Source organism: Trachemys scripta, chromosome 11 (genome assembly GCF_013100865.1).
Source record: "Trachemys scripta elegans isolate TJP31775 chromosome 11, CAS_Tse_1.0, whole genome shotgun sequence".
Classification (NCBI taxonomy): Eukaryota; Metazoa; Chordata; order Testudines; family Emydidae; genus Trachemys; species Trachemys scripta.
Genome location: NC_048308.1, coordinates 20,859,254 through 20,882,608, shown reverse-complemented (window position 1 = coordinate 20,882,608; position 23,355 = coordinate 20,859,254). Strand labels below are relative to the sequence as shown.

The 23,355-nt window shown below is 40.1% G+C and overlaps 1 protein-coding gene across 6 annotated transcripts in view; it reads right to left on the bottom strand.

The window, feature by feature from the left end:
- Window positions 1-22,389, bottom strand: part of KYNU (kynureninase) — an 82,118-nt gene extending 59,729 nt beyond the window's left edge. Inside the window, exons 1-5 of one of the 6 annotated variants that reach the window (XM_034785444.1) lie at window positions 22,283-22,389; window positions 21,063-21,122; window positions 15,694-15,826; window positions 13,696-13,885; window positions 7,955-8,075 (exon numbers count right to left, since the gene is read on the bottom strand). In XM_034785444.1, the coding sequence (XP_034641335.1) occupies window positions 7,955-8,075; window positions 13,696-13,864 (290 nt within the window). In that variant the 5' untranslated portion in view covers window positions 13,865-13,885; window positions 15,694-15,826; window positions 21,063-21,122; window positions 22,283-22,389. Of the gene's footprint in view, window positions 1-7,954; window positions 8,076-13,695; window positions 13,886-15,693; window positions 15,827-21,062; window positions 21,123-21,487; window positions 21,592-22,282 lie in introns of those variants that run through there. The other 5 variants (XM_034785445.1, XM_034785443.1, XM_034785442.1 and 2 more) reach the window with 5 other exon arrangements.
- Between the last annotated feature and the right edge of the window lie 966 nt (window positions 22,390-23,355).

Genomic DNA, 23,355 nt, shown 5'->3' with positions numbered 1-23,355 from the left:
AAAATTTACTACAAGACCCTGGGGGTGGGGGAGAAATGAAGCCTGAGCCTGCCCGAGCCATGCTGCCCTGGTCACGACCAATGTTCCCTCTAATTTTTCCCACCCATGTGTGGAATGACTTTTGTTGTGTGTCCCAATATGGAGGTGATGTGTGACACACCACCTTCATAATGGTGCACATAACAAAATTTATGTGGTGGGGGTGGGGCCGCAGGGTTTAGAGTGTGGGAGGGGGCTCAGGGCTGGGGTGCAGGGTCCACTTCCTCCACCGTCTCCACCATCTGGACCCACATTGCTCCTGGACCGCAGCATCCTTTTCAGGACATGGCCCTCTGGTTGTGCCCCAGCCTGCTGTCTCCCCCCTTTCAGGGGACAGGCAGTCCTCAGTCCTTCCACTTGCCTCAGTTGCCAACTGCAGTCTCTAGTCTAGCCCCTGGCTTCAGGGGCAAACTGCAGTCTGGATTTAGGCCGGTCTCCTTATAGACAAGTAGGGGTAAATGTGGGGGAACCCAGGCCCACTCGCTACCGTGGGTCGTGGCCCAGGGACCCAATCACTGGCAGCCACTTACTGCCCTTCCTCCTATTCCTGGCTGCCTACTTTCCCTGGGCCACTTCCCCCATAGCCCTAGCATCTTCCATGCCCTTGCTTCAGGGCCTCAGTCTGACCATAGTCAGCCCAGAGCTCTGCTGCGCTGCCCTGCCCTGCCCTGCGCTGCCCTGCCCTGCCTCCAATCCTCCTCCACAGAGAGTCTTTCCCCCTTTGCCCTCCAGGAAGAGACTGCCTTTGTTCTGCTGAGTAGCCCTTTATATATGGGCTGCTCCAGCAAGCCTTTTCTTGATTGGCTCTCCCAGTGAGCCCTTTCCTGATTGGCTGGGTTCTGCACAGCCTCTCCATGGCTGCCTTAACCCATCTCCTGCCAGATGGTGTTCTTAGAATTGTATCATCTAATCCTGATACAAGTATCAACACATGATGTTAGAAAATGCTGGTGGCCTATAGCACATGTCTACACTAGCACTCCCATTGTTACCTACCAACCACACTGCAAAACTAGCATTGTAACTGGAACTAATGAAAACTGTCAAAACTTGTCTACAGTATTCTTATTCCTCCCTACCTCCATCCACACAAGTCTGAACTTGGTGTATGATTATTTGTGATGTATGAACCAAGAGAGAAGGCTGGTCAAGTGCCAATGGCCAAAGTACTGCACTGATTCTGATATTATCATAAAGTTGCCTCAACTGTGCATGAGGCAAAGAAGAGAGTCTTTGCCTTTGCCTTCCCTAAAGCATCTGCTAATTTTCTATCAGCTCATTTTTCTAGGGACATTGTCAGTTTGGTTAATCCTGCCTGTCTTAGCTTGGGGCTGATTCACGAATCTTCCATTGTCAGGCTGTTAGTAGTTTGCATAGAAAAATTGCTGATTTGGGCTGAATTCTCAGCATCAGTGGAAGCAGGACAGTATTGTGCGGGAGCAAATATTCTATTTGAGTTCCAGACAGAGCGTTCTGAGGTGCTGAGATATGATGGTAGAACTCTGTGTGACAAATTGTGTTCTAGATCAGGGTTCGGCAAACTTTCAGAAGTGGTGTGCCGAGTCTTCATTTATTCACTCTAATTTAAGGTTTTGTGTGCCAGTAATACATTTTAATGTTTTTAGAAGGTCTCTTTCTACAAGTCTATAACATATAACTAAACTATTGTTGTATGTAAAGTAAATAAGGTTTTTAAAATGTTTAAGAAGCTTCATTTAAAATTAAATTAAAATGCAGAGCCCCCCGGACCCGGGCACTGTCAGTACCACTGAAAATCAGCTTGCGTGCCGCCTTTGGCACGCGTGCCATAGGTTGCCTACCCTGTTCTAGATCCATGCCTTATCCGGCTGATGAAGAGCAGGGGAGGGTGGGACGAATGGGGAGGGAGTACTACAACCAGTAGTAATGGGGACTGCCAGTGCTTCCCTTAAGCCTGCTGTTCTTAGAGACATTTGCTATGACCTGTGCTCAAGAACCACCACTTAGCACTGACAATCTAAAAATTGCCCTGTGTTGGCAGCGCCAGATTTCCAGTTTAGACACAATAGACCTGTGCCTAGGGGCACTAGCATTCTAGGGGTGCCTAAAAGTTAAAATTGGGTTTAAAAAGTTTAATTTTTTACAGAAAACACAAAGGTCAGATGTAGACGGGGGGTGGAGGGGAAACACTGAAGATGCTGTGCCTACGGACATGGAAGTTGTAAATCCGGCCCTGTGTTTTGGAGGTTCCCTTTGTAATTAAGATTACTGGAAACCTTGTGGAGAGACAACAGTATCTATATACCGCAGATTTCCTGACCCTTGTCAGACTGCATACCAATCAGGGTATGATACAGACACTGAACTAGCTATGTTAGTTCAGAATCTCCTCCTAGCAATGGATAAAGATCAATGGCGAGACCCCCCAGTCAGTGTAAATCTTCATCGCTTCATTGACTTCAGATCTTGCCACCAAGTGTCTATGCTGATGGCGGCAGATCTGTTAGTTGCTACTGATGATTGCTGCTGGCAGGGTGTTCTCCAACAATGATACAGAGTTAAGAAACTTGCTTCCACTCTCTTCATCAGAATTAGCCTGAATTTTTGTTGATCTTCAGAGAGCACTACAAGGTTTATTTTCCCATCTTTAGAAAGTGGATGCTGCAAGAAGAGTAATATTTAGGGAGGGAGGAGTATTTTTCCATCACCTCTGCTGTGCTGCATGGTGTAATTAGTTACCACCATATTTGAGAGGATTGCTGTTAGTTCCCTGTTTTCATATTTGCTTGATTATTTTTCAGAGGCTGATTAGGATGCCTAGAGGGTGAGATGGGCACCTTTTAGTTGTTTGCATAAATCAAAATAAATAATAAGGGATTCAGGAAAAGGACAGGAAGTTTAAGGAGTGCAGGTGAGTGGGGGCAAAGGACCGAGGGGAAGAAAAGAAGACAGGGACCAGTGAAAAGGAGAAAGGAATGGAACAACCCTCAGACACTATTTACCTGTCCTGGAGTTTACCTAGTTGTGCTTGGTAACCTAAAGGTAAAAGGCACCATAAACTATTTTGAATGGCTTCAACTATCTACTCTCTCTTTTTATTGCTTTTTGTTTTTCTTTTGCATGCTGACATCTCCAAGTGTAAGCTTCTCTACTCTGTTCTATTTTGTACTGACCTTATTTTGACTTTCTCAGTTGCCTTAGGTGACACAGTGATATAGTTTTTTAACTTTCTGCTATTTACCGAGTAAGGTGTTTTGGGCGAAACAGTATTTTTCGCAAGAAGCCTTTGTAGATTTGTTCCCTCTGTTCAGAGGATTTGAAATCACGTTTACCCAGATTTTTTTCTAAGATCTAGTTTTTGTTTTGAAGGCATTTTTGAAATTATGGAACCTCATGCTGCATCACCTTTCCTTTTGGATTTTTTATATTCATTGAGCGGGGAAATAATCCTTCATTGTCACAAAGACAAACAGAAGAATGGAAAGCAAACCAACAAAAAGGGACAGTGAGGGAGCTGAAATATGCTCTCTCTGCATCATTTTACAGAGAAGAGTGCTATCTGACTTTAACCTTTTGAAAGAAGCCAGCCGTTTCCGTGATAAAGTATGATAATCATACAAAAATGGACAGGGTTGCAATTTTTTAAAATGAATACACTAACTGCAGAGCTGTGCTGAATTAATAGCCAAGAGGAAAGAGTGCTTCACAAAGTTCAAATTCATTCAGAACAACTCCCTCCTCCCCTATAAGAATGCAACTAGCTATTGTAAATTGTAAGCCATTTTTATTAACTGCAACCTTCGTCTTTTAAGGAGTAAAACAAGCAAGTGCAACATTTCCACATTTACAGTGTAATGTATATTATTATGCTTCTGTAGCAGCCAATTGCCTATTGTAGAAAATGTATCCAATTAGTAGAACCTACTTTCCCTAGTCAGCCTCCCCACCTTTCCTCTGACCACTCACCAGGAACTCACATCAGTTCTAGCCATATCCTTGTGATGTGCCTCAGGGGTACTGAAAGTTCCGTGGCACCTTACCACTACCTGCCTTCAGCATGAAGCATTCTTTTCTGTGCCTGCAGTAGCTCAGCTTCCTGAAATCAACAGCCTCTGGCCACACAAGCACTGCCATCCAGGTCTCTGCAGACTTCACTTTTTCTGTGCAGGCTAGTGATAGGCACACGCCAACCCCTGAGTGCTCGGAGCGCTCGTTGCAGTGTTCAGCCTTTAAGCATTGGACACTCAAAGAAACTACCAGATAAGCTGTCCCCAAAGGAACAGTACACACTAGCTTGTTAGAGTCAACAGAAGTTCAACTCCAATATAACATTACTGCACTGATACATTTATAGTGAAAACAACCAGAAGTTGTTATATATAAGAGACAGTGAATGAGGACAATAGAAATAGAAATTATTATGTAAAAAAGAAACATAAAAAGCAAACCTAGGTCTACACTCCTCTATGGTTGCCTTTCCTATTTAATAAAGGAGATTTTCCCCTTGGAATTCAGTCTTTTGCAGAGCTAGCTGATTTTCAGTCGTACTAGGATCCAAGCATTCATGCCTCAGGGAATGGGGAAAAAAATTGTGTCTTTTTGCCTTTGTCTTATACCCCCAAAGTTTTTTATTTTGCCCCCAGAGTCAGTATGCGCCCCTCCTCTCCTGGGGTTTATTTTTTAGTGTCTTGTCTCCTGTTGGACTTCCCACACCCCTCTTGAGTCATATGTAAATGGGGCTTTCATTGTTTTGGCCAACAATCTGCATTCCCTCTAAGGTGCATGTTTACGTGGCCACCCAAGAGGGCATCAAGAGCCACGCACCTAATTAATGGAGCCACGCAGGCGTGCAGCCACAGGTGTGCCTTGACCCTGGAGGGTACGTGTAAGAAGGTGAGGTGGGGGAATACAGGGTGGATGGGGGCAGTGTGGTGAGGTGGGGGGTGGGGAGCTTGGGATGTGTAGGGCTGTGGTGGCCAGGGCCTGTCCCGGTGCTGTGGTGGGGAGAGAGGACTCCTCCTCATTCTGGAGGAGCTGTGGAGAGAGATGCCTGTCTCTCCCAGCTCCGGGGTGTCTGTGGAGAGAGATGCTTGTCTAGGCCATCCGGGGCGGCTGCGGGGAATCCTCTCTCCCTGCAGCAGCCCCAGGGCTGGGTGTGCCTCTTCAAATCCCCTTGCTGCAGGGTTTGTAAGGTCCTTGTAGAGATTGGTGTAGGTGACAGAATCATCCCTCTGTATGACCACAGCGGTCTTCAGTGTGACACCTTTTCTCTCTTGGGCTGCCTCAGCTTTGTCATGGTTATAACTTTTTAAAATTATATCTAGGTTTTTTTGTTTCTACTGGTGGTGCACATCCACATGTTACCTCAATATTGGCATTACACATAACAAAATTCATTCTGCACACGGATGGAAAAAATTAGAGGGAACATTGCCTATAATGCTTAATCTACATGGCTGACAGAGAGACAGGTGAATCAAAGTCCTTTGTCTGATCCAAAACCTGTTCATCATCTCTGCCTTGGATGCAGATTTTAAGACATTTTTCAGTACATATACACAACTCCTTAAATATCATCTGTACATACATCTCACAATGATTATGAGAATCAGTATGACAAATTTGTATTAGATACCTCCCCCTTGACCCTCTTTGGATAAATATCATGAAAGCAATGTGTTCAGCATAGTGAGTCTGCCAGGCTCACCTGTTAGGAGTTTCTGTTATGGAACAGGAAACCTTTTAGCAGCTGGCACTGAGGAGTTCTTAAGGTCAATATACTCTACCCAGTAAAACTCCTTTTTTCTTTTTTTCCCAAATAACTCACTCATCTGGTTATTCTCTTCCTTCTAATCTCTGCTCCCTCATTATTATTTCTCCCTTCCCTCTCTCCCCTGTTGCAGTTGCCCAGGTATATGTTGGACACCTCAGAAAACAGGCTAAGATTCCATGCTCCATAAAGCATACTATATAAATTTAACTTGACAATCCCTTAGGGAAGAGGAGAGGGAGGAAAAGAGTGACAGTAAGGTAACATGAGAATTCAATAGTTCAATTCCTTCTCTCTCTCTCTAGTTTCATATCTTTTCTCGCCACATGTTTCAGAAGTAAGGTTTCAGGTGGGATTAAATGTGCCATCTAATTTTGGGGTGGCCATGAAAGAAAATACAGAAATAACAGCAGGTTGAAAAATACGGGTCCCACTCCCCCAGGGAAAATTTTTATTTTTCACAGGAAAAACAAAAAACAAAAATTGCTGAAGATTTTCCATTTTTGAATTTTCCAGTGGAAATAAAATAACACTTTTTCACAGAAACTACACCCGTATATGCTTTCCTTGAAAATATTCATTTAGCTGAAAGCCCTGGTGAAAAAAAAAAAAAAAAAAAAAAAAAAGGATAAAAATTTTTTGACTAGCCTTAATAAAAAATTTGTATGAAGAAACACTAGAAGATTGCAGTAGTTGAAGCAGCGGATAATAAAGGTGTGGAGAAGGGATTTGGCTGCTAAGATGGAAAGGAAGGGACAGACTTCAGAGATGTCTTTTGAATTCTTCTCCTCTGTCTTTTGTCTCTCTCGGATTCCCTTCCTCTAACTTCTTCCCCATTCTGTCTCTTCTCTTCAATTTTAAAGTGAACCTGGTCCCATTCGTGGGGCCATTTATGGTGAGAATTTTCCAGGTGTTCCTACATCAGATCCACACTGGAAGCACTTGCACTACTTTCTACGTCTCTTTGCACTTTTACCATAGTGTATGCAGTGTGGTTAGCAGAGCTGTAATGTGCAGAGAGACCATCTTGATTATCACTCCAAAAGTTTTCTTTCTCCTGCTGATAATAGCTCATTTTAATTAATTAGCCTCTTAAAGTTGGTATGGCAACTACCACCTTTTCATGTTCTCAGTATGTATATATATCTTCTTACTATATGTTCCATTCTATTAATCTGATGAAGTGGGCTGTAGCCCACGAAAGTTTATGCTCAAATAAATTTGTTAGTCTCTAAGGTGCCACAAGTACTCCTGTTCTTTCTGCTGATAGTAGTGCTGCTACTAGCTGTGCCAGAAGGAGGTCCCCTTTTAGTCACCTGATATAGCTGTTATCTTTGGACCTCATTGTTCTCCGTACAGCTACACAAATCATGAGCCCAGCAGCCGCTGCCTTACTATTATTTATTATTCAATTGCAAGTTTAATTAGTTTCTAATAAATTCCCCTTTTAAGCAGCACATGGAGATGTTTGTGAAGTCCCCAGTGCTGTAATTTCTCCACCTTTTCTTATGCCAGGTCCATTCTGTGATGCTAGTTCTAATCCCTGTTCAGCCGCTTGCTCAGACTCTGCTATGGACAGAAAGTTTGTTCTTCCCATACAGAACAAATTTTCAGGCATGGTATCGGAACAGCTGGGGAACAGCCAACACTGGCAGCCATACTACCTGCGCTGAGGACCATCTAAACCATGGGAGCTTGCCTATTTTAAGGATTGTTGGGATGAATTATGAGCAATGAGGAATACTAATAAGAACATCATGGGAACTGACATTGCATCATGTATATTGGCAAGTAGCAGTAATTATATGAGCCTGTGTGCTTTCTGTGTAAGCACAGCTAAAGTCTGAATGGAGCAAGTTAAAGTCTGTAGTCTGAAGACTTCCAGGTGACCCAGCTGGGAGCCTCCCTCTGTCTTAACCAATGAAAGCCAGGCTAAAATGATCTCTTCTGGAAGTTTCTCTTTGCCTATTTTCCAGCTCACACCTTTTAAAGAAGATTTAAGTTTTGCTAGGAAGACACTGAATATGTTTTACCCTTGTCTTGGGAATGGTTTGAACATAATATTCTCCTAATAAAATGTTTTCAGGCTAGTTCTCCAGATAAGATAAAAGGTTGCCCCCCTGAAGCAATGATGGTTAATGTTTTACATATTCGTTAATTACACACCTTTTAGCCCACATATCCAACTCTTCATCCAGGTAAGCTTTAACTTTTTTTGGCTGAAGTCCAAGAGAATTCCCAGCAAAGTATATGCAGCTTTCATTTTCATTCACTAAAGTTAGGTCAGCTGGGAGGGGAAAAAATAAAACAGCTCAATTATAACTGTACCATTATTCAGAAAGTTCTATCATCCTCTTCCACCCCAAAGAGCACCAATTTCCTGATCAATGGAAAGATCAAATAAATGTATTAAAATACATGCTAGAAACAAACATTAAGGTTACATTTCTTTGTGCAGTGATTTGATTTTAGGGCTATAGAAAAATAGATTAAATGACTAGAAAATATCTCTTGCTTGGTTTTGCAATACTTCATTGAACTGAACCAGTAGTACATTTGTCAGAAGTAAAGACAACTTTGGTAACTTCTTAATTAAACCTTAAAAGTCTTTTAAAAAGCATAAATCAGACAGCAATTTTTATCTAATCTGTTTTACAGATGCTCTGTGCCTGTTTTTCATGCACATTCTTTTTAACATGAACAATAGAGTGGTGTAAATATTATTCACACTTCTAAATTGGTTCTATTAACTGTTCCTTTGTTATCCAGGAAGACAATAATAGTCTCACTGAGACTAGAGAAAAGAATCTTATTCAGAATTTAGAGCTGTAAATCTCACTAGTATGTCTTAAATTCCAATCAAGCATTAAAACAGGTAATTGCTCCTCTGCACTGCAGTCCCCTCTTCAGACATAAATGCCCATTGGCTACTGATGCAGAAAGCTGGCCCCACCTCCTTCCCACATTGTTCTACCTTTACATCTGTTATCCTGTGGACTCTCTTTTTTTTTTTTTTTTTTGGTTATCAACTGCAGATAGGGCTTGGGTCTGGGCCTTTTTCCTCTTTAATGACTCATTGCACCGTAGCGGCTGTCCAAACTATGCTTATTTTTCAGCACCATATTAATTATTCCACAGCTTCTCTGACTAGCATATTGTAAAGCCATGACATTGCACCAGTGGCTACTATTCCCCTTTCATTCATAGAGCTCTTCATTTTATTAGCTTATGCTACTACTTAGGTCTCTATGTAGCTGTTCTGCATCAACTTTTCTTCACACCATTGGCCCTCAAATTATTTCTGGAGGGGCTTAGAGGGATAGGTATTGGTCTGTATTACAGTTTTCCAAAATACTGAAGGAATGTTGCTAAGCACTTTAGCATAGTAGTAACAAAAAGACAACTGCAGTTAAAACATGTGCCCTTACATATGGCAGAATATAAAACAATATGTACAATATAAAAAGAAATAGATAAGATTTATATTCAAATGAATTAGAGATGATATAGTAAGTGTTTTCCACACCTACTTGAATGATTCCAAGAAGTCAGATTTAATAACATATATCCTTTTGCACACAGAAGTATAACATTGCTCTACATATAATTTAGAGATGTGTTTCTAATGATTTACGGTCACCTTTAATCCAAGACCGAAAGCAAGTGGTCTTTCAGTGATGATCAGTCTAAATGAAGGGGAAATATATAATTTTCTCATTACCCAAGAAAGAGCTACTGGCTACGCTAGGCTATAGTTATATGCCTTGTTGTAGAATGTTGTAGATGGTCAAAGAAGAGATTAGGAGCTTTACCGTTACCTTTCAACATTTTCTTTAAGAAATTATAGTTCAGCAGTTTCAAGCTGAGGGCATCCCAACAAAGCAAGTATAATGGAGACTATGCAAAGAAGTGCTTAGAAGTCTGAATATTTATCTAACTTTTCCGTTGTCATCTCACTCCATTTGTTCTACTGAACCCTCATCCATATGCTTGCCAAACTCCCAGAACAACATGACATAGAATTAGTCCGTTGGCAGGTTTTCACTTGATTTATATAGTGTAAACAGTTATTACAATTTACATTATGATAAAGTTAAACTATCATTATGATATTTGACACTTTTTACAGTACATAATATTACACCTGTCTCCCATGGATGTTCTCATCTCCCTCTTTCAAGACTATGTTAAAACCTCATTGTAATGTTTTATGTAAATATATAAAGAATACTTGATGGCTAATATCTGTAATGACATTTATCTTCAGGAGCGAGTTATCTAGGATCCGCTCATGTGTGAAGATAAATGTCATGAAAGATCAGTCATTATAGTATATCTACATAATGTAAATAATTTTTACCCCTGCTGTTCTTCAGGACAGGAGCTGTATTTCATGACAGTTTTTGAAAAAAGATAGAGGACTGAGGATGTGTGAGAACAATGGGTTCTGAACACTGTTAAAACTTTTACTGCCTTGTACATTGTTGTGCTACCAATGAAACACGTAACAGTCTTGTGGCCTAGATACCATGGTGAATGGAGTTGGGGGTGGGGTGGAGGAGGGAGAAACAATAATATTAGAGGTGTGCTAAAGTAGAGAAAACAGAATATAGACATCTCCTTATAGTTGTGTGTATAGAAAGAGATACTTTTTTGGACTCCAAGTTGCTGAAATACTAAGCTGATCGGTTCCCTAGAGATATTTGGGACAGAGACAAAGAGAGAGAGAGCGCTCCATACCCATTTGCCTCTCTTCTATGCATCATGGGGGAAATATAGAACAAAAGTAAGGTAATCAGCTCAAAATGGAAGCAGAGAAGAAAGCAGGTATTCAGAAGAATCCCCCAAATGTGCATCTACCAGAAACTCCTCTGTGCAAACTCCATTTCAGAGCAGATGGACCACAAACAACCATGCAGCCTGCTGTTAGAGTAAAATATCCATGATGTGGGCTCAATCCTACTTCCATTGAAGTCAGTGACAAAGCTCCTATTGACTTCAATGACAGGAAGGATCACTTCCCACCTGCACATAGAGAGAACTAGATTGGATATCCCTCCATGCTCTGTGACTCATCAGAGGGGTCACAGAGTGCAGCTTTGCTAGGGAATCTAATGACAGTATGGAAACAGGAGCAAATCATGTTGCCAGTATTTAGGAGGAGCAGGAAGGAGTAGGAAAGCAGAGATAGTTTCACAAATTTGTCCAGAGATTCATGGAATCCCCTCTGTCTTCTATCATGGACCTCTACCTAACACACACAGTTCAGGGACTGGCCTTTACCCCATATTCCCCTGTGTTTTCTGATGTGCCACCTGTACCCGCACTTGCAGAGGAACATGCAGTGGATTATTTGGTAGCAGTTTTGTGGGCAAATATTTCTTTCTATGTGTTGTTACACTGAAGGTAAACAGAATTCTTTATTTATTTCATAATGGACAAATTTTGCAGAAAAAAGCTAGTTATAGATCTACTAGGTATCAGCTTTTAATGTTTCTTGAATTATTTATTAAATGTCTCCTGGTAGCTTGTAACAGCAGGAAGGAACAAGTTTGCTACATAGATTTACCATGTAAGGAAACAGCATGCTGTCCTTGACACTTCTAGAATTATATTGAATTGAACTGGTGTGCACTTTATGCTTAGACTTGCTCATGGGAGATCTGAAACAGATTTGGTTTCCTAAACCAAAACTTAGATGATAGTAGGTGTGCTGCAAAGGTGATTATTTTGATCTCTCTTTAATTTCAATACCGACATATCCTTTCAGACAGCACCCCGCTACCGAGCATGGCATTGGTATCGGCTGCCTGGGGGGCAGGGTCTGTGTTGACAGTCACTACTAACTGAAGGATCCTTTGTGGACAACAGTGGTTGGAGGTGGGAAAAGAGGTAAATTAGCTGAATTATTAATTAAGCTAGTATCATCAAGTGTCCTTAGTGAAACAAGAAACCTGCTCATCAGCCCTTGCAACTGAATATAATGTGCTAGTTTAAGCCAGCCAAGATATTTTATACTAATCCTCTCATTAGAAGCCATATTGTAAACATTCACCATTTAAAACATTCACTATTTAAAAAAACAAACAAACAAAAACTTCCAACATGTGCTCTATGGATAACAGCATTTACAATATTCCTCATTTGAAAGGCTTTGTTACAAAACTACTATTACTACATCCACAAATAATATTCACTTATTCTTGTGTCTGTATCCAGATGCTAGATCCATGGTGCACATACGAACAGAGTAAATCATAATAAATAATCACAAAACTCATATATCCTTCTTATGCCCTTCTCTGAGCTTCCCAGTACATTCTGTCCACTCTTGTTTAGATTGTAAACTGTTCAAGGCAGGGACTGTCTATGTTCTGTCTTGTGCACCACTAAGCCTATTACTGGCACTTAACAAAAACAGGTAATAACATCCAATTACTCATCTGTCAATATGAAGCAATTGGATATGTTCAGATTATCATTCCTAACATCTGTAATTTGAATAGGAAGTCTCCTGTAAGAGGGATTCATTTCTGTAATGATGGTTCTATTGTAACCACTTTGGGAAAGTTAGGATGATGTAGGGATTTTTTTTTTCTGAACCATGTTTTAAAATAAGAGCCATATTTCAATAACATCCTGAATAGTAATTTACTATTACAGCAGTTCAATGATTTACATGGGATTATCTGTGGTTACTGTCATGAGTAAAGGTATCAGCATTGCCCTACATACATTGGTCAAGATGATACACACATTATTAAAATTCTACCAGTTTTTTTGTTTGCCCTTTAGCTTTAAGTTTGTCACTCATTTCTGCTTTGCTGGTCCCAAGCCTGACATTCAAATGCTAGACATGTCTGTCTATAATTCAGAGTCCTTTCATAGAAGTGAGAAAATAATGCAAAAAATGAAATAGTTTTTTTATTCTTCAATTATTCACTTGAATTTAAGTATTAGCATCCTTTCTTTTTTAGCATCACACCTTTGCTTCCTATGAATATCTATTGATGTGTATGCTGGCAGGATTGTTTGATGAAACAGGGAATATTAATTGAATATTGTAAAAACATTGATAAAAAGAGACTTTTCAGTATATAATTATGAGTTTTCACACAAGAAACCTGATTCTAACACTTACGTTCATCCAATCAGCGGAACAGAAACACATTGTGACTTTATCCAGTCAAATTCACAGTTTAAATTTCTAGTGCTCACAACTAGTTGTTTACAAGCAAGCTACAGACCAAAAAATTATTTCAAATGACTATATTTGGGAAAGTCTTGCTCTATTTGCAGACAATTCATGAACAGAAAAAGAGGAGCAATTGTTCAAATAAATGGTTTATACTGAATTACTTGCCCACATCAATCTTTTTTCCTAAGAGATAGCCCTGTATATTTCCCTTAGGATCCTGTATTAATTTCCTCTTGAGTCCTAACAATAAAATATTATATACTCTAACATAATATATATAGTGTCTCTTCCATTACCACAAAATAATTGTAACAAAATACATAACACTAAACTATGTTGTACTGAAGAAGCAATTGGCTCTGAGCTGTAAGTTCTTAGAGACACTGCAGTTTCAATCCATTAGATAAAAATTCTTTTGCCTATAATTTTCAATCAGTCACTATATTGTTCAAAGAAGCTGACTGACAGCATAAGCATTATGTAAGTTCTGTATTTTCACATTTTTTGATCATTTTAGGATGGGAATGAGAGCATAAAGTATTCTGTGCCAGAATAAGCTGATGGATTGATTTAGCAACACTGATGACGTACTGTGCTCAGATATGTCTGCAATTGCTCCATTATCTTATAGGTGACAATAATTTCTAAATATTTATGAAAAAACATATGCAGAAGATGCATAACTCCCCAATATAAATATGATTCTCACTTGGAGGTAGATCCTTGACTTTTGGAATATGGAAACATTCACGGAGGTGTTTCAGTTCATCTTCTTCATCTAAGTGCAAAGCAAGTTTCTGATCTGCTGGATTGCATCCTAGCTGTGAGGCAGTTTGTTCTAAAACGGTCACTGGGAACTCATGAGAAGATGAATCCATTTTCAAGTCATTTAATTTCACCTTAAAATGAAAAACATCACAGTTTAAATTCTACAGGATACATATTCTCTAGGGGCTGATAAGAGACCACTAATGCGACTTCAATTTACACCAAAGATTTATTTGATTCCAAGCTTTTATAAAGTGAAATATTTGAATGGGATGGCAAACTACAATTGATCAATTCAAGCATTTACAAGACAACATATTGCTGTAGCCCCAAAGGCATCTTTTCCCCAGATACAGTGCTGTTTCCTCTTTAAATTATATCAGCAGCTTCTAAGTTCTACCGCTGCACTGACAGCAGTAACAAGTTCTATAGTGTCATTCACATTTGCAGAACTCAAAGCCAGGGGCAGCATTATTATTTTATTGTTTCTGCAATCTGTGTCTGAAAGAGAGCAGGTGTGTAGCTACATTGGAAGTTGTTTTCCAGTCTGTGCAATCTTCAAACTCTTTCAGCATTTTCACTTACTGAAATAAATAATGAAAGGAAGAGAAAGAAAAAGGAAACACTGATGGCAGACAAAGGCATGATTGGAAGTGTGTTTTCTAGAACAGGATTTGAAATAATATTTCACTCATACTAGGCCATATACCAATTTATGTTTAACATTATACTTTCTCTGCTGTGAGAAAGAGAGGGGAAAACACAGGCCAAGCAATCAACATGACAGGCCATATTTTCCAGAGTATGCAAATCACAAATGCAACATCTGCAATCCCACTAGTCTTCACATGAAAAACAGAGACACCTATAGGTGAAGTGTCTGGAGCATAAAAAAGTACCCTTAATACATTTTTGATACATTTTCACAGGCTTATTTGAAAATTTGGCCTAACATTTTTTCTCAAAGAATATTTGCCTTTGAAGTACTTTTTTGTGAATTGAATATTATGAACTTTATTGTCCAGGTCTTACTGAGCCCCTACTATGTTCTGCAGCCCAAGGAGCACTTGGAAAAACTGACTTAATCAGCTATTTGGGGATTGGCCCAGTTTAAAGAAATCTCCAGGCAGCTAGAATGCACTCTATGTCACTCCTTTTAACAGCCCCAAAGGAAAGGCTGCTTTAGATTACACACTAGACCAGATCAGCTCTAAGAATTAGGGAAAGAAAACTGGTTTAAAGCCACTTTTCCCCATCCTCTTCAGCTATACCAAGCAGAACTCTGGTGCAATTGAGAACTGGGTCTATATTCTTCTACTCTTCTTACTGACATATACCTCTGGTAAAAATTATTCCACCATAGAGTAATATGGCCAAATAACCTCCTACAAATTCCTCTCTTTATTGATCTGGCTTCATTGTTCCATAAAACTACAGATACTATAGTGAAAGGGGTCATATATATATATACATACACAGAAACTCAGTCAGACACAAAATCAGTACAGATGAGATCTTATAGTCACAGTGCACCATGTGGATGCTAGAGGTGGGATCCATGAAGGCACTCAAGTGCCTAATTCTGGGGTTTAGGAGCTTAAGTCCCAGTTTTGGCTTCACTGTGATCCATAAAACTGCTGCCGAATGCTGTAGGCACCTAAACTCATTTGGTGCCTAAGTTTTTAGGGTAAAAATTCCCTAGGCACCTGTATTTCTACTCTGGGCATACACCCTATTGCCTTACTTTAGGCGTCACGATGCCTAAGAACCAGAACCTTTCACAAGCTGGGTAAGATAGGTGTTCGGCCACCTAGGCCGTCTGTGGGGCCCGATCTGGTAGCTGTGCTAAGAGGCCGTCTACTGGCTTGAATCCCATTCAAAATCTGGCCAGAGAATGAGGTGGTAATATAACTGCTAGTCTGGTAATTAGTGCACTTGCCTGGGATGTGGGAGACAGAGGCTCAATTCACGATTCTCTGCCCAGGGTGGAGGGGAGGGGGAAGGATTTGAACAGGGGTCTCCCTCCTCTCAGGAGAGGTGGTTCCTCAATTTCTCCTGTTGAAGCTGTTCCCCTGTGGATAAATAATGAAAGTGTTTGGAGCAGGGGGACTGGACGCAGAATCATCCTCACACTCTCTGGCCCAATGACTGTCCTATTGTGGATACATACTTCAATAGGTTAGAAAGAGCAAAAATGATTTGGTCCCACCGTGGTTAGGGCACTCACCTGAGAGATCCCAAGTCCAGTCCCCCTTTCATTATTTACCCACACTGGAACAGCTTCAACAGGAGTGGCTGAGGGAGCCATAGGTCAGAATATCCTATAGCTCAGTGTTTAGAGCACTTGGTTGAAAAAGTAGGAAACCCCAGTTCAAGCCCTTTCACCCTTCTATCAGAGGAGAGAATTGAACCAGGATCTCCTACCTCTTTGGCAAATGCTGTAGCCAGTGGGCTGTAAGAAGGCGCCCCCTGCTCCGGCAGACTTGTGTGAAGCGAGGCAGGCACATAACTCATTCTGGCATGAAGCAGCTTAGGCTCCTAAGCCCTCTGACTCCAAGAGCAGGGTTCCCATTCATGGATCACTAAGCAGAGATAGGTGCCTAAATCTGGGCTGCAGGAAGGCACATATCTGAGACAGCAGTGGGGCTTAGCAAACAACCTCTTGTCGACATCTGCTCAGCATTACAATGCCTAAGTCCCTTTGTGTATCCCTGCCACCCTAGAGCCCTAAAAGATCGAGACCTCCTGTAAACAAGGCCTTACCCTTTCCTTTCTGTATGATAAAGAAAGGCAAAAAATTCTGCCTCTCCATTCTTAGAAAAGTTTTGTTAGGGTTAGGAAATTACTCCAGACAGAAGCTGTGGGAGGAGGAATAGGATTATAAAGTATGGATTATAGGGTATAGGACTTTAGGTCTATGGATCATTAGGTTCATTGGCTTTCACCACTTCAGGTTTTTGTAATTCTTAAAAGGCACTGTTATCTAAGTAAGAAATCCATCTTGACATAATATTCTAATATATATACTTTAAAAAAAATCTTAATAATTGATAGCTAAAATAAAGCCAAACATATGACAAATAACTACATTCAGATCAAATGGATTCATATCTAATCATCAGGTTAAAATCAAGTAAGCGAATTATCCTCATATGATTTCTATCTAACAATCCAGGGAGACAACAGTTGGGGGTTTATCCTTAAGTCCCTAAATCACAGAGTATCTTCAGTGCCAGTTAATCTAAACCTATACTTCAGCCAAATGGCAAGGATAGGAGGTCCTAATTACTACCAAGTTAAATTAGCTGACATTTCAGTTATGATCATATTGCCAATTGTATGGTTGCCCTGCCAGACTTTACTTACATAGTAACAGTCCTTCCTCTGCTACCAAGATATAATTACAAGAAGAGAAGAAGAGATCACACATGACATCATGGACAGCAGTTTCTATGTAGTTTAAGGCTGTTGCACCTGGGAGATTAGTTTAATGTACTGTTCTTGTTTTAATTACATAGAATTCAATTACTTATTGTCTACACACACACACAAATGTTCACTCACTCTCTCAACCAGCAGACATATAGTTCATCTGATAAAAAGAGAGAAAAGAAACAAAAAAAGAAAAGGTTAACTTTAAACTTCTCAGATCTTACAGTTTCTCAAGCCTTCAGGGTGGTTATTTGAAGCAGCTGGAAAAACAGTTGGTGATGTTTTGTTTCTAGTGACTCAGTTTAGCTGATTAGCATTAATGGACCCATAGGCTAGTGGAATAGGAAGTTATGTATGCTTGACTGTGACAAGTCTAAATGTTGCTGGTATGACCAAGCTCCTTACCCTTCAATGGCCAGCTGGTGAAGGGAAACTTTGGCCTTCTGACTTGTACTGTGACACTGCATGGCCAAGACCAAAGATTCCACCTTTGATAACACCTCTTATGGGTTATAATTAGATCTGGGCAAAAAAATTTAGACCAATAATTTATTTGCCAAAAAATGCAGATTTGGTTGACTCAGAAGTATCCATGAATCAGATATAAAGTCAGCAAATAGTGTGGGCTGGGAGGGTAGGGTAAGATTCACAAACTGGCCAAAAGGGATGGTGGGGGTTCCGGTGCCCAGTTTATAGCCTTTAGCCCAGTGCATAGGGCCCTCACCTAAAACAGTGGAGACCCAGCTTAGAATCCCTACTCTGGAGCAGAGATTTCAACCTAGTTCTCCTTCTTCCCAGAGAAGCATCCCAGCCACTAAGATACTGGCTACTCTGGAGTGGGTATCTCTCCATCTCTCTTGATGAAGCTGTTCCACTTTGCATAAAATACTTGAATGTTCATTGGGCCTGAGAAAGAACATGAGATTGACTCTGTAGCCTGGTAGATATGACTCTCACCTGGGAGAGGGGAGACCCAAGTTCAAGTGTCTACTACCATGAATATTTATGTGTACAATGTTAAACAGCTTTGACAGCAAATGTTGAGAGTCCCTGCTCCCCCCAGCCTTGTGGTAAGGATGCTTACCTGGGATGTGAAAATTTGAATCCCCACTCCAGCACAGGAGAATTGAACCAGGGTCTCCCACATCACAGGTGAGTGCCCTAACCAGAGGACTTAATCACATTACCACCCTACCTTTTCCTCCCTGTCCCACCTTTTGAGCCCCTTTTTTTTTTAAAAAAAAAAAAAGACCCCAAACAAAATGGTTTACTGCAAACATGTGTTGTTCTGTCCAGAATGAACTATTTTGATTGGCTAAAGGATTTTAGTATTCAGTTCAACTCAATTTTTTTATCATTATTATTATTTTGGAAATGCCAGTGAACCAAAAAAGAAAGATAATCAGTTTTTCGCCCAGCTCTAATTATAACCAGGTTTTGCCTCCCCCAATAACTCTTCCTGGAGTCCCTCAGGGGAGCAGAACACCCGCTGGAGCCACTTGATATTGACCAGTTACATTTGATTTAGTAACCTTTATAAAAATGATGATTTTCCCCCAAATTTGCTAATGCTCCTAAGAGTCCAGAAAACCCAGCTAGCCTAGTTGATAATATTGGGCATCACTGGCACTGACAACTCTGCTCTTCTCCAAAAAATACCACATGCCAGAGGTGACTTCTATGTTCCAGATTTTGAATTCCAAAAACTGTTGCCTCAATCATTAGTTCAGACTCTATGTTCCAGTAACTTTCACTTAGAATGCAGAGGAAAGCCTCAGACAGCACTGAGTCCCATAGGGAAGCCCTAGTAGGCAGCTGTAACTTAGGCAATCTGGGGCCTAAATTACACCAGGGGCCTTCTCTCCAGGCCTAAGGTGATTTAAAGCCACCTTATACCCCACCTACCTCTTTTCTCCTAGGCTGCGAGGTCTGTTCTGCCCCTCTCAGAGGCACAATACAGAATCTGACCCTTAGACTTACTATTCACCATTTTTTAATAAAGCCTATATATGCCCAATAGTTATCACCCTGAATTAATGACCACTGTACTTCAGATGACCTTTGCCTGACAAGCAAATATCATTACTCCCACCCCCCCATTTGAGGCATGATCCAAAGCCCACAGAAATAAAAGGATCCTTCTATTAAGTCTAGTAGAGTTTGGATAAGGTCCTTGGTTCCCTGTCATTGCTGCATTTTGCTATACCTGATCAATGACTTCCATTTATTAAGATTCTTATTTATATCAAGTTTTGACAGCAAATAAAAAAACCCACAAATATCTAGAAGCTATAAATGAATAACTGTTTGGAGGTATGTGGTGTGACATAAACATTATGAAATAAGATAAAACTACCAAAATAAAATCAATCAAAGTCCTATTGAGGAATGAAATCCCAGAAACCCAGTTCTGAGACCAGAATGAGTAAACATTTTTGTCTTTGGAATAGGAGTTAGGCTTGCTGGATGCTAAACCATGAAAGCCTGTGCAGTCTTTATGACTGGCATAATTGAGCATCCTAATTGCTGTTGAACAGAGCCATGCAATTATTTCCTACAATTCTCAACGTTAATTTGTTATATCCTATATGCCCAGAAAATAATATTTCTTGAGAATTTTGTAAGCACTGTTTTACCGAATTATTGACAGCTAACTGAAAAAAATATGTGCTGTATTCCTCTCCAGTTGAAATTCAGAGACCTATTAATGCAAAGGCCTCATCCCACCTTGATGAATTCACTACAGAATTTTGTCAAAATGGGACAAGTTTTCACTAACAAACAAAAATGGTCAGAACACGGCTCATTATTTTTTTTAATTTAGTTGAGATGATGTGATTTCCTCCTCTACTATTTCCGTTTTAACTTTCTGATGTCTATTTGGCTTTCTAGAGACAGCATTTCTTTTCTATAACTGAAAAGAAGTGATGTTTCTAGTGGAACTAGGGATACTGCCTGGCCAGTATTTGACTGGCCTGGTCAGCTTTTTTATGCATTTGCCAGTGGACAGAAAAATAATTTAATCTGCCGGGTTTTTTTTAAGTGAATCTAAAGATTTGCAATATTCTCACAATACACAGGGATATCTAATATTAAAAGTTTCTGTGTCCAGCTAAAGATGCTGCAATGTTCAGACTTCCACAGTTTAAGTAATAGATCAAAACTGTTGAAAATACAGCAGCTGTCTGCCCACCAACATACAAGTGCACCCGCATGTGTGAGAGTGGGTTTGAGTCATGCCAGAGTGAGGAGACATGCAAGACATATTAAATCATGGAAGATTAGGGCAACAGTGCAAGTGATCCTACTACACCCCTAAAAAAAAAAGCTCCCATCAGAAACTGCCCATTCAATGACAACAGGCTAAAACGAAACAGCCTGCAAAGACTGGCTGGCAAAATTTGCTGATGAAACAAAGTTTGTTATCAATGATGTCATCAATCTTATCTATACATGTTATCCCTCTGGATACTATAAGTGAGCTGTTGTGGGGAGGGAGGGGGAGATTTGCAGAGTTGTTTTGTGGTTGGGGATTAGGGTTACAGCAGGCTTGTCTTCTGCATTTTATTTTTTTATTTTTTTGCATTTCAAAGGTGATAACCCTAAGTGGGACTCAGTTTCTTTCTATGTTTCTACCAGTATTTTCCAAAGTATCTTCTGTTTCTCCTCTTTCTCCCCTGTGGACTCTGCTGTCTGTTTCTCCACACCTCTTGCCATTCCCCCTTTTTACTGCCACCCCTTGCCCAGGCTTCCCTATCTGGCCCTAGTTCTTTTGTTCTCCTCCTTCTCTTACTTTATCATTCTCCTCCTTATATGTTATACACACACACACACACACACACACACACACACACAGATTTGATGAAAAAGACTCACCGGTGGCTATTGGCAGTCTCCTGTTTTCGAACAGAACAGATGCAGCCAAAATTAAGGAAGCTGAAAAACAGTCATTATATAGGCTTTCAGCACAACTATCAGTTTTATCCTTACATTTCCCATTTTAAAGCTATAAAACAAACAAAAATGCCACTAACAGCCATGTGGATATTTCTCTTTTGCCCTTTATACATAGTTTACTAACTGAAAAAAAATCTCAAAGGAAATATTAACAAACCATCCTATCAAACTTACAGGGAAAGGATCTTTAGGTTTAATTATAAGAACTATAATTTGATTATTTTTAGGTCAATTTTATACTATTTTTATAGTTCTAGTCTCTGCCTATATAATTGTATCATCATATCTTCATTATTCAACTGTCCCCCAATATTTTCCTAAAGTGTTCAGAGCTGATTACTCACGGTACGTTCCGCCTAACACGGTGCTGTCACAAGGCATAACATGAATCTTTACTTAAAGCTGAACCACCCTAACCTCTTAACAGAGGTTATCACATGAAGAACCTTTGTTCCACTTTCTGCCCTCCAATAGCAGTTCACCAGGTAGCCAAGGGTAGTTTAACCCATAGAACTTTGACGTTTTCCAGGCTGCTGGCCAAATAAATGTTTAAGAAAGTCATATGCATGTAATATAAATCCTTAGTCTCAAGGGTTAAAAGACACCAGCTGAATGCACCAACAACATTACTGGACGTGGGAAAGGACTAACGAACTACAGAACTGCAGCCTTTCAAAAAACAAAGTTAAGTACAAGGGTCTGATCTTGCAACTCTTGGTCACATTAGTAATTCTTATTCGTATGAGTACAGTTTGCAAGATCAGTCCCTAAAAATGCAAGCCAAAGCAATTTGCTTTCTAAACGTACATCATCCTAACAGGGTTTTTCAAAATACTGCATTAAATTCAAGTAAGTTACAGAACTATAAGTAACCAAAAAAATTCTAAATATAATATTCACAGCATGACTGCTACAATATAAAGACAAACATTCAGGAAACATATAATTATATAATTAAATAAGTTACACAGTACAGTGTCACATCTGCAGCAACAGAATGTGACAGACTGGAATTACAATAAGCTCAGTTACTTAAAGTAAGTTAGGCACATATTGACCTTAACATCAAAAACTGACACAGTGTTAAAAGTAATTTCACACAAATCTCATCTTTCTACTCCATAGTAAAACCACATTACCCTGCAGCTAGCAGCCATTTCAGACAAAGAATGAGGAAGTTCTTAAGCACTCAAACAGTGTTATGATAAGAACAGCTTTTTCCACAGACCTGTGTTTTCTATGTAAAGACTGAACAGCACTGTCTCTGAACACGTGACCAGCTGCAGTTAACCAGAAGTCAGATACATGAAACTTATTTCTCTGACCACAGCAAAATTAAATGCGACACTAATTAAAAAAATATATATAGATATAAGCAATTTAACTTTCTCTCACGTAGAGATACATTAATGGATCCTTGCTATCAGATTAAGGTGTGTTTACATTTGGCACTGGGAATAGAGTGTAGCCATAGCCAGGACCGGCTCTAGTTACCAGCAAACCAAGCACGTGCTTGGGGCGGCACAATTCCAGGGGCGGCACTTGCTTCGGCAGTTGTGCTTTCGGAAGGGTTTTTTTTATTTTGTTTTTTTGCTTTGGCAGTTGCGCTCTTGGAGGTTTTTTTTTGTTTTTGTTTTTGCTTGGGGTGGCAAAAAACCTAGAGCTGGCCCTGGCCACAGCCATAGCTAAAAATAGAATGTAGCTTCAGTGGTGCAAGTGGCTAGTGACCTTGAGGTACATGTCTATTAGCTTGGGCCTTTGCTGTCGCTCTAGCCACCTTGGCTACACTCTGTTTTTAGCATACTAGCTAGGTCACAGCTAATGTGGGTATATCTCCTTCAGCTAGGATTTACATTCCCAGCTCTGAATGTAGACATACCTTTAGTGAATATCATATTAAACCAAATTCTCTTGCCAGACCCGAGGAGAAGGGGATAGACATTTGACTATACATGAGACTCAATTATGCAACCCTTGCTCACACTGAGTAGCACTTATTCACTTGAGTGGAGCCACTGAAATAATTATTTTAACTGGCTGTTAGAAAGGGGATAGAAGTTAGAAAGTGCAGCAGGACAAGTCAAATTAAAAACAAAACAAAACTGGGAGGTGGGTGAGTGAAAAAGATGAATAAATATAGGTAGCCTACAGCCAAGAGTCAGCAGCATTAATAAGGATGGTGGCAGATGGATGAGCAGTAGGAAGTGCAATT